This window comes from Fringilla coelebs (assembly GCF_963513975.1).
Source record: "Fringilla coelebs genome assembly, chromosome: 3".
Lineage (NCBI taxonomy): Eukaryota > Metazoa > Chordata > Aves > Passeriformes > Fringillidae > Fringilla > Fringilla coelebs.
In genome coordinates, this window is record NC_140030.1 from 6622487 (window position 1) to 6638806 (window position 16320).

Sequence of the window (16320 nt, forward strand, 5' to 3'; positions counted from 1 at the left end):
CCACTAAGAGGAATCCCTCTCAGGCCAGAGAGATGAAGACTGGGAACTCCAAAAGGAAGGGTTTGAGAGAAGCCTGCCATGTTTTCTGGAGAACTGCACAACCTCTGCTCAAAATAAAAATGGAACTAAAAGGGGGAAGCAGTAGTATCTTGTGTGTCTTTGGTAGTCTCTGGTGGGGCCTCTCTTTTTTTTGGTAGTGGGGTTGAGGTGGTGCTTCCCCCTCCCCTTTTCAGGCTCTGATCTGAAAAATGCTCGTTAGGCCTCGGCCTTGATGAGTGGCACCTGGGCCCAGTTCCTCTTGAGCTTATCAGAACTACTGCCTGCTCCCAGGAACTGCTGCTGCCTAATGAGATCCTGGGCTTTTTTTTTTTTTAACAGCCTAAGAAATAACTTTTTTTGCCTGAATGGCATAACATCCTGGTTCTCACACTTTCAGAGTGTCAAACTGAAGTGCAGCCAGGATGAAACATTGTTATGACTAAAGCCCACTTTCTTGCAGCCCGATGAACAAAAATGAGGGTCCAAAATGAGACCCTGTGAGCACTCCTAGTGTGCCGTGACCTGTGGGGCCTCACATAGCTGGGAACTCCCAGGTTTGCTGTACTTTGAGAATCCCTGAACAACAACTGATCCTGGGCCAATCCTCCACTCCTCGATGCTCAGCCCTTGGCCTGGTGATGAGATGTGAAGACATCCAAAGCAAATATTTCACTGCCTTTGAGGGGAATTTTTCACAGGTACCTTGCACTGACTCTTTCTGTCTTACACATGTGAATGTGCTTTGACAAATATGGGAGAAATGCTGCTCTCTCAGATGTTTCATTATCTTAGATATTTATGTAAATCAGGCCTGTAAATACGTTTAATATAAGCTAAAAGCTAAGTTAAATGCTGCTAAGTGTTATTCCTTTGCTAAATTGTTACATTTAAAAAGAAAGTTTAGTACTTTTAAGTGTTGTTAAACTTTGAGGCCTATTTCTTTTAACCCTTTCCCTTTCTGTCATTTTGTTGCACACACCTAAACACTCACATACACACACACAAACACACAGAAATAGTCCTTGGTTCATTTCTGTTTTGATTGATGGGATTTTTTTTTTCCTGTTTTTTTACCCTTGGTGTGCCTTAACTATCTAGTAAGTAGTAGAGTGAACCTTGGCAACAAGCTTCATCATGCTCTTGGTTATTATTCAGTCTGGTTTTTACTGATACCCCTGCCAGTGATTTTTGAAGTGATCTCAAACACTCATTTTGTAATGGGGCTGTAGTTGCTTCTTCTGGCTGAAGGGGAGATGTTGATGTTGGGCTTTCTCTGGACACATGGGTTGAACAGGCTGTAACTCCTGTTCCTGGCCCAGGAGAAGGGAACAGGTGCTCATCAGTTCTTTCATGTCTCTGTGACTTCCAAGAGTGTTGGAGCACTGCCTTGTTTTTAGCAGTGCCCCCAGTGCCTTTTATGTCTCTGCTTAGGGGAATGCTGTGTCCAGAAGACCTTGGCCTCAGATATTTGGTCTCCACCCCTGGCAGATACTTTCCTTCTGGCTGAGCAGGAGGCCAAACAAACCCTGCCAAGAATGGGTTGAAAATGCACCACTGGCACAAGATAAGATGTCCCTCTGTGCCCAAGCTAGTGACAGAAATGAACAAAGCAGATTCTACTCTGTTCACGCTGGAATTATTTCATGTTCAGAGAATGTGCTGGGGTTTGTTGAGCTTGGGTGGGTGCTATGCTCCCCACCTTTATTCTTCTGCAACAGGCCAGGGGGAGAATAGGAGATGTTACTGTCATAGAGAAAACAGACTTGAGTTGAGAAAAATGAATATAGTTTATTGGCTATTGATAATAGAGTAGCATAATGAGCAACAAACACAAAACTAGAACCCTTTGCCTTCCCCTCTTCATCTTGACAAATCAAAATTCACTCTTTCATTCCTGGCTTGTCCACCTCCTCTGCCACAGTGGCGTGGGAAAATGGGGAATGAGGGTTGCAGTCAGTCCATAAAAAAATTTCCATTCCTCCCTCCTCACTTTCTTCCATGGTTAATCCCATCCGTGGTCTGCAGTCCTTCAGGATCAGGCAGCGCTGACATGGGGTCGCCATAGGCTGCAGTCTTTCAAGTTGCACCAGTGCGACAAGTGATAATATTGCAAAAAACAGAGACGCGGCAGAAAGAAATATAAACCTAAACACAAATAAACCTGATGCTGAGTACAGTCATTTTTCAATCAGCAAATGCCAAAGCGCTTCAGGAAGCTTTGCAGGACTCTTATTGCCTCTTTGCATCTGGCCCATGTATCGGATCCAAATGAATTTGTTATTGACAAGAATTGAACTCAAAGAATTACCAAAATGTATTAACTAAATGAACTGATACTTATAATCTATTTTGTATTCATTTGGTTCAAAGAATTTGAAATATTTATTCTTAACTTCAGCAGTAAAGAGAGAAAATCTGTATCATCTACCTGGAGATTTCCATTAGAGATAAATTGACTTGTGTGTTATAGTGAATTACCAAGATTTTTTGTGGGCTCCAGCTTTTATTACAGTTCCTACCTCATGCAATTCTTGCACTTGACACAGGATAGAATCACTATTGTCTTTTCCAGTTTAGAATTGCTGAAAATCAGAATAAGGGAATGAACACCTGGGAAAGCTATAGAAATGTAAAAATAAGAAAAGCCACATGATTTTCTTTCTTCCTTGCATAAATCAGTGTCAAAATAAAAAATATAAAGTTAATGCTGTGCATTGTTAAGAAGGAGAGAATAGATTTCATGGCTTTGATGTGGGCATCCATGCTGGGGATCTTCGTGCAGTTTGCCTGCATCTTGCATTTGTGTCTCCAGAGAGAAAAGAGAAGGAAAACAACAGAAAAGACAACTGCTGTTAATGAAGGGGAAAACATAAATCCTATGACAAAAAAATAGGCAGTAAATGTTCATCCACTCTGATAATGTGTTTCAGATAATATCCTTGACTGCTGCCATTGTGATTGTTATGCTGTGTTGCATTAGAGATGCCATAGACAGAAATGCTGCAAAAAAAAGGCCAAAAGAACAGATTCAACATGAGCCATGGCACAATCTTATCAATTTTTACTTCCAGGTAGATGAAGAAGCTGTTCCTGAAATTGTCAATTTTTATACAATAAAAAGTGTGTAAAGACAGGCTCAAAACTATATGTTTGAACAATCAAAGACACTTTGAAAACCTGCAAGAGATTCAAGTAGGAGAGGAACACAAAAGTGATAGGGGTGTATTATTAAAAGGAAAGAATATACCCATGAGATGCATAAATACCAAAACCTGCAGCATCCCGGTAGCAGCAAGATCTTCTCATTAGAGTTCAGGGTTTTCTTTTTGACCCAGGTAATGCAAAGCACAGAAACAAGGAAAGCATTTATCCACATGCCAGGAAATGCCACCAGGGTGATTGTCTTAGGTTAGGAGATGTAGCTGGGGGTGTGTATTCTATTGCCATCTGTTAGAGGTGGGGCAGTTTTCTTCTGTTATTTGGGCCACCTGTTAAAATCAGGTGGGACAGTTTTCTTTATCTCTTCCAAGACTAATCTTCCCTCAGAGGAGATGTCTTCTGTTAATGGGCCATTGAGTGTCACTGCATTACTGATAAAATCACATCATCCCATTGTGAGATGCTCCACCTAGGGGAAGGAGCCAAGCATTCCTACCTGGATATAATCTGACATTTGGAACACCAGAGGCAGCCTTTTCCCACTGTATTCCCAGAGGAAGCCCAGGCCCATCTACATTACCACTGAACCTTCAGAGGAAAACTCCACCCTTCTAGAGGCTCACTGCAACAACAGAACCACACCTGGCACTGCAGGACTACAGCCACCATTCAATCAGGCTGCTACCAACACCCTGACCCACAAGGTGTCAGGTCTGTTCTGACTCTGTAATTAGGGCTTTTTTGTACCATTCTATTTATATTTTTAATTTTCCTAGTAAGTAACTGTTATTCCTGTTCCCTTATCTTTTCCTGAGAGCCCCTTAATTTCAAAATTACATTAGTCGGAGGGAGGGGGTTTATATTTTCTATTACAAGGGAGGCTCCTGCCTTCCTTAGAAGATACCTGTCTTTTCAAACCAAGATAGTGATGATGGTCACAGTTGTGGCCCTGTATGAAGTAACATTGGATTGCTGTGGAGAGGGAAAAGCTTTCATGGTGTGAGCTGGGGAGCAGAGCTGTGCTGGCCAAGGGGGCTGTGGCAGCAGAGCCTGAGGCAGGTCAGTGGCTGCTGTTGGTGGAGAGTCAGGGATGGCAAGAGGAGCTTTATAGAGCTGCTGCTGCTGCTGCTGGGGGGGATTTTGGTGTCTCTGGCCTGGGCAGCAGGGCAGGTGCAGGGATGTAAATGTGCTGGGTATCCCCTTACCCGGGGCCAGTGTCACTCTTGACTATTTGAATGTTGGTTCAGAGGGGCTGTGCTGGGTGTCACAAACAGCAGAGATGTTTTTTCTGCAGTGGAGAGTGTTGTGATTTTGAGACTGATCCCTCTATCAGAAAAAGCCTTTCCCTTGCCCCCTGTCAACGAGGTGGCATAGAATAACCCTTGAGTGCTGGCCCTTCCCTTTCCTGACTACTGTATCATTTGAACTGAACCCTCTCCTGAACATCTGTATCATCTACCTGGAGATGATAAAAAAAATAACAAAAAAATTAACCTGGCAGAAATTACCCCTGTCCTGGTCAGAACTAGGATAAAATATTACAATAGCAGGGTCACACTGTGCATGTGGCTTGGAATCAGCTCAGTATGAGGAATATGGTACCTTAAGAAAAGTAAAGGTGTATATAAATCAGAATCTTGAATGCTGGGTTTTCAGATCAAGAAAATATGGATCCAGTGCTCAAAAGAAAGGAGTCTGCTTTCTGTTCAAATCCATGCCTTCTGGCACCACTCAAAAATGGGAAGGATTCTACTGGACATTGTGTCTACCCGCTTATGTGGATTTTTTTTTATGTTCTTGTGCATCTCAAAATTTATCAGACTGCTGATTTTATGCATGTGGAGGGACACACAGCTCTATTAGGATCTGAGAGACATCACACACAGACTGCATTGCGTCCACCTGAGCTTCGTTTAGGTTGAACATCTTCCCTCTCCAGAATACTTCCTTATTACAGCAAATCCAAGAGGATTAGCTTGGTTAGCTAACTGGAAAGGCTATTAGTTGCCCAGTTTCTTCTGAGAAAAACTATTCCATCCATAACTGGACTTCAATGTGCAGAAGGCCACAATTTGTTTCAGGATACAGTCCTGGAAAACAAAATGAAATCTTCTCATGGGCAGGTGTCTTGGACTTGTTATGGAAATATTAATTCAACTCCAAATGCTTCCTAGCTCCAGAAGGTGGATGGGCATGTTATAAAGTGGCATTAATTATTTGTTTGCTTGTTTCTGAGCAGTTGCAGTTTAAGGAGAGTTTGGTAGTTTGGTGAGGCAGCCTGCTAGAATGTGTGGTCTTTGGAAAAAATGATACTGCAGTGGTTGAGAGGATGCTCTGCCTGAAATGGTTGTATCTCTCAGTCCAGAAGCAGGAAGGAAGCTTTTTGAAGGTGAGATGAAAAATGCACACCTGGCACTGGGCATGAGGTAAAATGACCCTTTGAGCATGTGCTGGTAAAATAAATGACCAGTTGAGGTTCTGCTCTGTTCATGCTGGTGCAAAGGAAACTTTCCTGTCGCACCAGCCAGGAGGCCTCTGACAGTCACGCCCCAGCATCTGAGGCTGTCACTGCAGGGACCAAAGCCCCTTCACTGTGGGCAGCTGCCCCACTCCACTGCCTCCACACACCACACTCAGAGCCAGACCAGGTTTCCTCCCCAGCTTGGCACTGGGTTTCTCATGGTAGAATCTCAGGCTTCTGGATCTTGAAAGCACTTTAATCATGGTGCAGTAACACAGAAGCAGCTCAAGCTGGGTGCCTCTGAGGAGGTAACCCAATCAACTGGATCCCTGGGATTTTGTGTCCTTTCTGTCTATGCACAGGATGACTAGAGTGTCTTAAGTGTCCAGTCAGCTGGCCGGTGCCACAGGTCCCTGTGCCCTTTGCTGTGCAAGGCTTGGCACCATGCTTGGGACTCCCAGCACTTCCCCACAACCTGCAGCTCCCTCCCATTGCAGCTGCTCCCTGAGCTGTCTGCACTGAATGCGTTCCTCCAGACTGGAACTATTTCACAATTGCAGGCCCTGTCATGGTGAGCTGTCCTTGGGCAGCTCTCAGAGCCCCACTCAGTCACTCCTTGACTCTCACTCTGGAATAGGACAGGGGTGGCAAATAAGATGGAACTTCTCATGAGTCAGGATAAAGACAGGGGAATCACTCACCAATTATTCTCACAGACAAAACAGACTTGACACACGGAAAATCAGTTCAATTTATTGCCTATTGAAAACACAGTAGGATGATGTAGAACATGCACAAATCTAGAATATTTTGTCATTTCCCTCCCAATAATCTCAGGCTCATTTGAACTCGTTCAGAGTTTCTCTACCACTGCCTCTCCCCAGGAGCACAGGATGATGGGGAATGGGGCTTGTAGTCAGTTCAAAGAAAGTTGTCTCCCTCACTCTTCTCCTACTCCAGCCTGGCTCCCTCCCATGGCCTGCTGTCCTTCAAGACTTCTCTTTTCTCAGAGGAGCCAAAACGGTCGCTGACGAGATGAGCAGTGTCCATTGTTGGGACCATTGGAGTGCCTGGAATTGGCTTTTCCCAGCATGGGACAGCCTTGACCCCGTTGTCTGAGACCCCACAGGCCCCCAGGTGCAGCTCCTGGCCCCGGCACCCCGTACGTCTGCCTGTGGGTCACTGCGAGATGAAGCTGTGGCTTCGTTCCACACTGCACCTTGCACAAAACCCACCTTCCTGGGGCTGTAACTGAGCCAGAGTGCACTGGGAAAAGCCAATCTCATCTCCAGGTCAGAGCAGGCCAGGAGAGCAGTGCCACAGAGCAGGCAATCCTGTCCCTGCAGGCACTGGGACACAGAGGACACGCAGGGCTGGAATGGGGAGGGGGCTCTGCACCCCCTGAGCTCCCCGGGGCCGTTCCTGCCTCTCTCTTTGTGGCTCAGTGACCACCTCTGGGGAGTGACAGGGCTCAGTGTGTCCACACAGAGCTATCAGCCACTGCCAGGCAGTGATACTGCCCATAATATATGCCTCAGCACAGGGCCACAGCAGAAGGAAAGGCAAACCAAAATTGAGATAAAGCTGTTGTTTCATTGAGTCAATTCAATCAGGGAAAATCAAAATGTTTGAGGCAGGTTTGCAGCATGTCCTTTTGCATCTAGCGACTGTACAAGGTCTAAATGACTTTCCTACTGACAATAATTTAATTCCAAGATCAGTTTTAATTAAATGCAAATGAAAACTAATTTACCTCCTACTAATATTAGCTTAAAGACTTTGAAATGCATATTCTTAACGTTTAGGCTGAACGTCTCTACAATGTATACTGCCTGGGGAATTGCAATGAAAATTAATTGAACTTGTTTTCTCTAAAGATATTTTGCATGAGCTCCAGCATTTGTTACAGTTTCTAGTTTACGAAAAGCTTGCACTTCACACAGGAGAGACTCCTAAGCAGTGTCTTTTCCAGCTTGGGATTGCTGAAAATGAGAATAAGGGAATGAACACCTGGATAAGCATGTTGAATTAAGTAACAAAGAAATATTACAATATAGTGATTTTGGTATTCCATTGAATAAATTAGAGTCAAGATCAAAAACATAAAGTTGATGCTGTACATTATGAAGAAGGAGAGAATAGATTTCATGGCTCTGATATGGGCATCCATGCTGAGGCTGTTCCTGGAGTTTGTCTGCATCTTGCGCTTGTGTCTCCAGAGAGAAAAGAGAAGGAAAACTGCAGCAAACATGACTACCATGAATGAAGTGGTATACAAAAAACCAGTGAGAAAATAAAGAGGGAAAAAATGATCCTCTATTATGATAGTTGCTTTCCAAAGTCTTTCTTGGCAGGTGAAATTGAGGTTTTTACAGACAGCTTTATCAATTCTGTCATAGGCAATAATTCCAAAAATTAGGGAGAAAATCACTGATGCCAGCAGAAGCCATGGCACCATTCTGTCAATTTTTACTTTCATGTCAATGAAGAACCTCTTCCTGAAATTGGCAATTTTTATACAATAAAAACAGCAAAGGCAGACAGACACCCACAAGTTGCAAGAATTAAAAAAACAATAAGAGCCTTGAAGTAGTCGAAATATGGGATAAACCAGAACCAGATAGGGAAAATTCTCTGAGACAAAGAAATATATCCATGAGAAGCACAAAAAGAAAAACCTGGAGCATCCCAGCAGCAGCAAGATCTTCCCATTAGAGTTCAGGGTTTTCTTTTTGACCCAGGCAATGCAAAGCACACAAACAATGAAAGCGTTTATCCACGTGCCTGCAAACACCTCCAGGGTGATGATGGCCAAGGACATGGCCCCATATGAAGTGACATTGAATTGCTGTGGAGGGAGAGAAGCTTCCATGGTGTGAGCTGGGGAGCAGAGCTGTGCTGGCCAAGGGGGCTGTGGCAGCAGAGCCTGAGGCAGGTCAGTGGCTGCTGTTGGTGGAGAGTCAGGGATGGCAAGAGGAGATTTATAGAGCTGCTGCTGCCGCTGCTGCTGGGGGGGATTTTGGTGTCTCTGGCCTGGGCAGCAGGGCAGGTGCAGGGATGTAAATGTGCTGGGTATCCCCTTACCCGGGGCCAGTGTCACTCTTTCACTATTTGAATGTTGGTTCCGGGGGGCTGTGCTGGGTGTCACAAACAGCAGAGATGTTTTTTCTGCGGTTGGGAGTGTTTTGATTTTGATACTGATCCCTGTTTGATCAGTGTCAGGCTTCAGGATCTGGGTTCTTCTGTCCCTTTTTTGCCTATGATGATCATGCAGAGCCCTGGCTGTGCTCAGCAGGTCAGGGGACTGAGTGTCCTTTTCAGTCTGAGAGTCTGGGTGCTGCAATGTTCAGCTCAGATGCCGGAGAAGTGGAGTTTATTTTGATGCTTCACAGGCATTGAAAGCCATGTTTGTTTTTCCAATGGCATTGCCTTAAGTATAAGTGAAGAGCCACATAGTAGGGCAGGTAATGGGAGACACAGAAAGTAATGCTGGTACTTTTTACAAGTTTAGTTTGGACCATATGGGGGAAACAGGTAAAAATCAGGACCAGTCCCTGTGCCAGGGTTCCAGTCTCATCTGCTTGGGAAAGGGAAGGCTTTCAGCTATGTCCCCATGCTGAGTTTCTCCCACACTGCAGTGCCCTAAATGTTCCAAATGAATTTAGACTCTGAAAGCTGTGAGGTTTTTCCCAGGCAAGTTGTGTTAAGCTCTGTAGGGCAAGGACTGCCCATGCACTTTGTGTTAGTCCAGGACCTGTCACATTTGGCCTTGCACATCAGGACCACAGTAACAAGGAGATCTCATCTGATGCTGTGGTGGAAACAGGAAAAATGAAACCCCAAACAAGAGCTCTATGGCTACAGGAAATGAACCACCAGCATTTTCTCTCTTCCAAAGGATGGTTGGCATGCCTTCTGTGGGATATAAGAGCCAGCAGGAGGTGATATGAATATTCATATCACATGCTCCTCATTGCATTGATTTGCTACCATAAAGACTTGGAATGTGACCCAGAGAAGTTTTCCATACCGTGCCAGCACTGGGCAGCCATTGCCATTGACTTCTGACATCTCTCATGTGTCAGCTTCTCCAGGCTGGGCTCATCCTGCGTCTGTCCCCATGGGCTGTGCTGGGTGGCTGTGCTGGTGGACACCCTGTCCCCTCCAGTGCCAGCTGAGTGGGGCTGGTGCACAGGACAGGGATTCTGTGCTGGCTGTCACATTCTCAGGGGTTTCAGAGGAACTGGTGTAAGGATCTGCAGCGTGTTTCACTGGGGCTGTGGTGTTTTGTATGGTAACATCTATAAGGTGCTTGGATTTGCCTGCTGAGTCTTGTGGCACGTGAGATTGGGAGGGTTGGATGTTGCACTGCATGTAGGGAATGAGATGGACCTTCCAGGGCTTTCCTGTTAAAGTGGTCAGGATTTTCAGGTAAAAGGATAAAGTTCATGAGCAGCAGCAGAGAAAGAGGGGATGTGTGTCTGTTGCTGTCCTTTCAAGGCCTTTCACAGGGAAGATATATCCAGCAGAACTGCTTACAATCTGCCTCTGGACTTGAGCTGCAGATAGAAGTGGCTAATTCAGGTTGAATTTGTATATGCTGAAATATGTATGTATACTGTTTCACTACTTTGATGGGTTGCCCTCAGGGAGAAGCCAGAACTCCATGAAGCTGCTCTTTCTCTCTCAGCCACAGGAAGGACACGGGTGAAAACAGGCTGGAAATACTCAGGGTTTGAAATAATGACAAGGAGATCACTCACCAGTTACTGTTGTGGAAAAAATGTATTTGACTCCAGGAAAATGAATTTAATTTATTTTAATATAAAAAAAAGGGCAGGGTAATGGGAAAGACATCAAAAACTTGATGGCATTGCCTCCATGCCTCTTTCATCTGAGGCTCAACTTCACTCCTTCATTCCCAGCTCCTCCACCTCCTCCCCCTCAGCAGCACAGGGGCAAGTCAAATAGGGGCTGCAGTCAGCTCTTAACAAGTTTGTCTCCTCCACTCCTGACTCCTCAAGCTGTTTTCCCCAATCGAGAGCAAAGCCTGTTAGCTGGGTGTTTCCCTGAGCCAGAGTGCACTGGGAAAAGCCAATCTCATCTCCAGGTCAGAGCAGGCCAGGAGAGCAGTCCCACAGAGCAGGCAACCCTGTCCCTGCAGGCACTGGGACACAGAGGACACGCAGGGCTGGAGTGGGGAGGGGGCTCTGCACCCCCTGAGCTCCCCGGGGCCGTTCCTGCCTCTCTCTTTGTGGCTCAGTGACCACCTCTGGGGAGTGACAGGGCTCAGTGTGTCCACACAGAGCTATCAGCCACTGCCAGGCAGTGATACAGCCCATAATATATGCCCCAGCACAGGGCCACAGCAGAAGGAAAGGTAAACCAGAATTGAGAGAAACCACTTCATTGCAGCCATTGCATTCTGTGAATACCAAAACATTTGTGGCAGGCTGGCAGTATTGTTATTCCATCTTTTACAGCCAGTTTGTGTTCCTGCCTTGCATATCTTTCTGTTCCATCAAGAGTATAGAAATGTGGCAGAAAATAAAGACCTTGCTGGTCCTCAGAGATGAAAGGACCGGCGTTGAGCTCAGTTTAATTTCTGATTATGGCAAATTCAACATGGAAGCCTAGTCACAACTTGGCCATTTTATTGTAGAAATACAACTTTGAAATTGCTTTTAATAAGTACATTCATAGTTTTAGCTCTAGAAATATTTAGGAAAAAAGAAGAAAATAAGGAAGAGCAATGAGTAATTCATTAAGCTGAACTTAACCACCAGGTAGGCCAATGAACAGAATTTCACCAGGGTACAATCTGACATGGTTGGAAGAGCAAATCTTTACTAACAGGTGTTCCCTGCTTTGGGGAGGAGAGCAAAGCAATGCTGTTGTCCTGTCTGCACAGTGGGGTCATATTCTCATCCTCTGCCAGGGAGGATTTGAAATGCCAAATCGATACTTTTGGGAGAAATGCAGGTGAGGCTGCAGTCAAAATACCTTCTTGCTGCCAGGGTAAATGGTGGTGGGCAGCCAGCTGCTCTGGAGATGAGGGATACCCAGGGGTCTGATTGCAAAGGCTGTGAGTCTTGGGCTGAACACTTAATTAGCATCACTCCCTCTTCCACTGGGCTCAGGCACAGGTAAAGGGGCTCAGCCTGATGATCCATCCCCCCACCAGCAGACTCTCATGCCCACTTTAATCCCTTCAACACACAGGGGCTTAGACATCGTTCCTCCCATGAGGGCTCAATGACTTTGTTAAAAAATATATATCTCAAAGATTTGGCTAAATCTAAATACAGTAATAATGTCTTTAGCCCGTATTAATTTATCTCAAAAGATACAAATGATGTTTTCTTAACTTGGTTGTTGTAGACTGAACATCAGTATCATCTACACTGCCTGGAGAGATGCATCAGAAATTAAATCACTTGTTTTCAGCAGTAAAAGATCAACATTTTGCATGTGCTGCATCTTCTATCACAGTTCCTACTTCATGAAAAACTCACACTTCATATAGGAGAGAATCTTCAGCATTGCTTGTTCCAGCTTGGGATTGCTGAAAATGAGAATAAGGGAATGAACACCTGGGAAAGCATACAAATATATGTATATAAGGAGCTTCATGGTATTTTCTTTCTTCATTATATAAATGATTGTCAAGATCAAACATAGAAAGTTGATGCTGTACATCACTAAGAAGGAGAGGACAGATTTCATGGCTCTGATGTGGGCATCCATGCTGAGGTCCTTCATGGAGTTTGTCTGCATTGTGCGCTTATGTCTCCAGAGAGAAAAGAGAAGGGAAACAGCAGCAAAGACGACTATGATGAATGAGGCCGCAAATTCAAGGCCAGCAAGCAAATAAGATGAGATAAAATGTTTATCCATTTTCATAATTACTTCCTGAAAAATGCTGGTGGAAGTGATGTTCCTCTGGAGAGTTTCAGTGAGGTCATAGGCAATGATGCTAACAGCCAAGGCTAAAATCTCTGACCCTAGCAAGAGCCAGGGCACCATCCTGTCAATTTTTACTTTCAGGTAGATGAAGAACCTATTCCTGAAATTGGCAATTTTTATGCAGTAGAAACCACAAAGACAGGCTGAGACCCACAAGTTGGAATAATTAAAAAAGGTTGCAAAAGATGAAACAAGTTGATATATGGTTTGAACCTGAAGGAAAATGGGATAAACCATTGAAAGGAAGTGGTATACCCATGCAAAGCATAAAAAGAAAAACCTGGAGCATCCCAGCAGCAGCAAGATCTTCTCATTAGAGTTCAGGGTTTTCTTTTTGACCCAGGCAATGCAAAGCGCACAAACGATGAAAGCATTTATCCACATGCCTGCAAACACCTCCAGGGTGATGATGGCCAAAGCTGTGGCCCCATATGAGGTGACATTGGATTGCTGTGGAGGGTGACAAGCTTCCATGGTGCAAGCTGGGGAGCAGAGCCTGAGGCAGGTCAGTGGCTGCTGTTGGTGGAGTGTCAGGGATGGCAAGAGGAGCTTTATAGAGCTGCTGCTGCTGCTGCTGGGGGGGATTTTGGTGTCTCTGGCCTGGGCAGCAGGGCAGGTGCAGGGATGTAAATGTGCTGGGTATCCCCTTACCCGGGGCCAGTGTCTCTTTTGACTATTTGAATGTTGGTTCAGGGGGGCCATGCTGGGTGTCACAAACAGCAGAGATGTTTTTTCTGTGGTAGGGAATGTTTTGATTTTGATACTGATCCCTGTTTGATCAGTGTCAGGCTTCAGGATCTGGGTTCTTCTGTCCCTTTTTTGCCTATGTTGATCATGCAGAGCCCTGGCTGTGCTCAGCAGGTGAGGGGACTGAGTGTCCTTTTCAGTCTGAGAGTCTGGGTGCTGCAATGTTCAGCTCAGATGCCGGAAAAGTGGAGTTTATTTTGATGCTTTGCAGGCATTGAAAGCCATGTTTGTTTTTCCAGTGGCATTGCCTGAAGCATAAGTGAAGAGCCCCATAGTAGGGCAGGTGATGGGAGCCAGGAAAATAAAGCTAGTACTTTTTACAAGTTTAATTTGAGGCATATGGGGGAAAGGGTAAAAATCCAGAGAAGTCCCTGTGCTAGGGTTCCAGTCTCATCTGCCTAGGAAAGGGAAGGCTTTCAAGTATGTCCCCATGCTGAGCTTCACCCACACTGCAGTTCCCTAAATGTTCCAAATGAATTTAGACTCTGAAAGCTGTGAGGTGTTTCCCAGGCAAGTGTGTTAAGCTCTGCAGGGCAAGGACTGCCCATGCACTTTGTGTTAGTCCAGGATCTGTCACATTTGGCCTTGCATATTTCCTTAGGAAATACTATTTCCTTCAAGAAGTGAAAAGGAATCTTGCTAAACAGAATGGAATATTTCCAAACACTATGGAAAGTAGATATGATCAAATGAAATGCAATTGAAAAAAACCCAAAGGAAAGAGAAAACTGGGAGTTTTAGTGACTACAAGAAAGTGGTCTGGGAGAAAATGAGTTGCAAAGGACCAAAACATGCATAAATTAGCATGAGAGATGGGTGAAAAGAAGGTTAAAAAAATCAAGGAATAAGACCTAACTTTGAGGGGAAGATATGAGAGACATGCCATGGATACTCAAAAAAAATAAAACAAAACCAACCAAAAATTAATTTTCGCCAAAGTGAAAGCCATCAAAAGGCATGGGATACCATCTAGTGCACAGACATGGACCAAAGCTTGACAAAATTGATCCATTGAAATCTCAGAAATACAAAAGAAGGACTTCCAATCACTCTGAAAAGGAGAAATGATCAAATGAAATTAAATGGAAGAAAATAATAATGAAAATTAGGAGTTTTAGTGACTACAAGAAAGTGGCGTGGGATAACTTGAAGTGCAGTGCAAAGGACCAAAACATGCCAAAACAAACCTGACAGATGGATCAAAAGCAGGTGAAAAAAATCGAGGTGGAAGACACAACCCAGAGGGGAAGATATGAGGGACATGGCATAGATACTTTAAAAAAAAAATCAACCTTTGCCAAAGTGACAGCCATCAAAAGGCATGGGATGCCATCAAGTGCAGGGACATGGACTAAAGACTGCCCAATTGCTCCTCATTGAAATCACAAGATTCCATTTCCCTTCCTAAATGGAATTAAATTTAGCAATGAAATTTTTTTTTCTTTTTTTTGCCCCCAGCATCCATGCATTTTCTCTCGTATCTTCTCCTTAGTGTTGTGTCTTCCTCTTAGATTATTTTCCCTGTTTAGTAGCATCTGTGAGCTTAGTTTTGGCATGTTTTTGTCATTTGCAGTGCATTGCATATAATCCTGGGACATTTTCTCGGAGTCACTAAATTTCCCGATGTTGCAAAGGGAGGTGAAGGAAGTAACGGAGGATGCCCCAACTTTGAGAGGAACATATGAGGGACATGGCATGGATCCTTATAAAAATAAATATCAAAAATCAATCTTTGCCAAAGTGAAAGCCATCAAAAGGCGTGGGATGCCAACAAGTGCAGGGACATGGACAAAAGCTTTCCAAAACTGGTCCATTAAAATCCCAGAAAGAGAAAATAGGGACTTCCAATAACTCTGATAAGGAGACACGATCAAATGAAATGCAATTGAAGGAAAGTAAAAATAAAAATCAAACGTTTTAGCGACTACAAGAAAGTGATCTGGGAGCGATTAAGGTGCAGTGCAAAGGACCAAAACATGCCAAAACTTGCTTGAGAAATGGGTCAAAAGCAGGTACAAAACATCAAGGAGAACGGCACAACTTTGGAGAGCAGATATGAGGAACATGGCATGGATACTTGAAAAAAGAAAAAAAACAACTTTTGAAATCAATCTTTACCAAAGTGAAAGCCATCAAAAGGCATGGCACCCCTTCGCCTCCTGTGTCAACTTAGTGTGGCTAGTACACAGGGCAGGGATTCTGTGCCGGCTGTCACATTCTCAGGGGTTAGAAATTGAATTATGGATTCCTCTCTGGTTCTCTGTGGTTGTGGTAACATCTGCAAGGTGCTGGATTTTGCCTGCTGAGTCTTGTGGCATGTGAGGTTGTGAAGGGTGGATGTTGCACTGCATGTAGGGAAAAAATAGATCTTCCATGGCTTTCCTGTGAAAGTGGTCAGGATTGTCATTTTAAAGGTTGAAGTACATGAGGAGCAGCAGGGGAAGAAAGGATGTGTGGTTGTTCCTATCCTTTCAAGGACTTTCACAGGGAAGATGTATCCAGTAGAGCTGCCTCTGGACTTGAGCTGCTGGTAGAAGTGACCAATCCAGGTTAAGGTTGCATATGCTGGCACTCCTTCATGTTTCATTTCCTGTGATGGGTTGCCCTCAGGGAGAAGCGAGAACTCCACTGAGCTGTTCCTTCTCTCTCTCCTATAGGAAGGGCAGGGGTGAAAAACAGGCTGGAAACACTCAGGGTTTGAAATAATGGCAGGGAGATCACTCACCAGTTACTGTTGTGGATATAATGCATTTGACTCCAGGAAAATTAATTTAATTTATTTAAATATAGAGAATAGAGCAGGATATTGAGGAAGAAATCGAAAACTTGATGGCACTGCCTCCATACCCCTTTCATTTGAGGCTCAACTTCATTCTTAGCTCCTCCACCTCCTACCCCACAGCAGCACAGGGGCAAGTCAAATAGGGGCTGCAGTCAGCTCTTAACAA

General features: G+C 44.5%; 2 protein-coding genes across 2 annotated transcripts; both read right to left on the reverse strand.

Annotated features, from left to right (window-relative positions):
- Positions 1–7571: 7571 nt before the first annotated feature.
- On the reverse strand, positions 7572–8531 carry LOC311151315 (taste receptor type 2 member 2-like; the record flags this gene model as incomplete). The annotated part of the gene is made up of 1 exon (XM_084201669.1): positions 7572–8531. The coding sequence occupies one exon, from the start codon at positions 8529–8531 to the stop codon at positions 7572–7574; it is 960 nt and encodes a 319-aa protein (XP_084057795.1).
- Positions 8532–12154: 3623 nt separating this feature from the next.
- On the reverse strand, positions 12155–13099 carry LOC311151575 (taste receptor type 2 member 9-like; the record flags this gene model as incomplete). Its single annotated transcript, XM_084202126.1, has 1 exon — positions 12155–13099. The coding sequence occupies one exon, from the start codon at positions 13097–13099 to the stop codon at positions 12155–12157; it is 945 nt and encodes a 314-aa protein (XP_084058252.1).
- Between the last annotated feature and the right edge of the window lie 3221 nt (positions 13100–16320).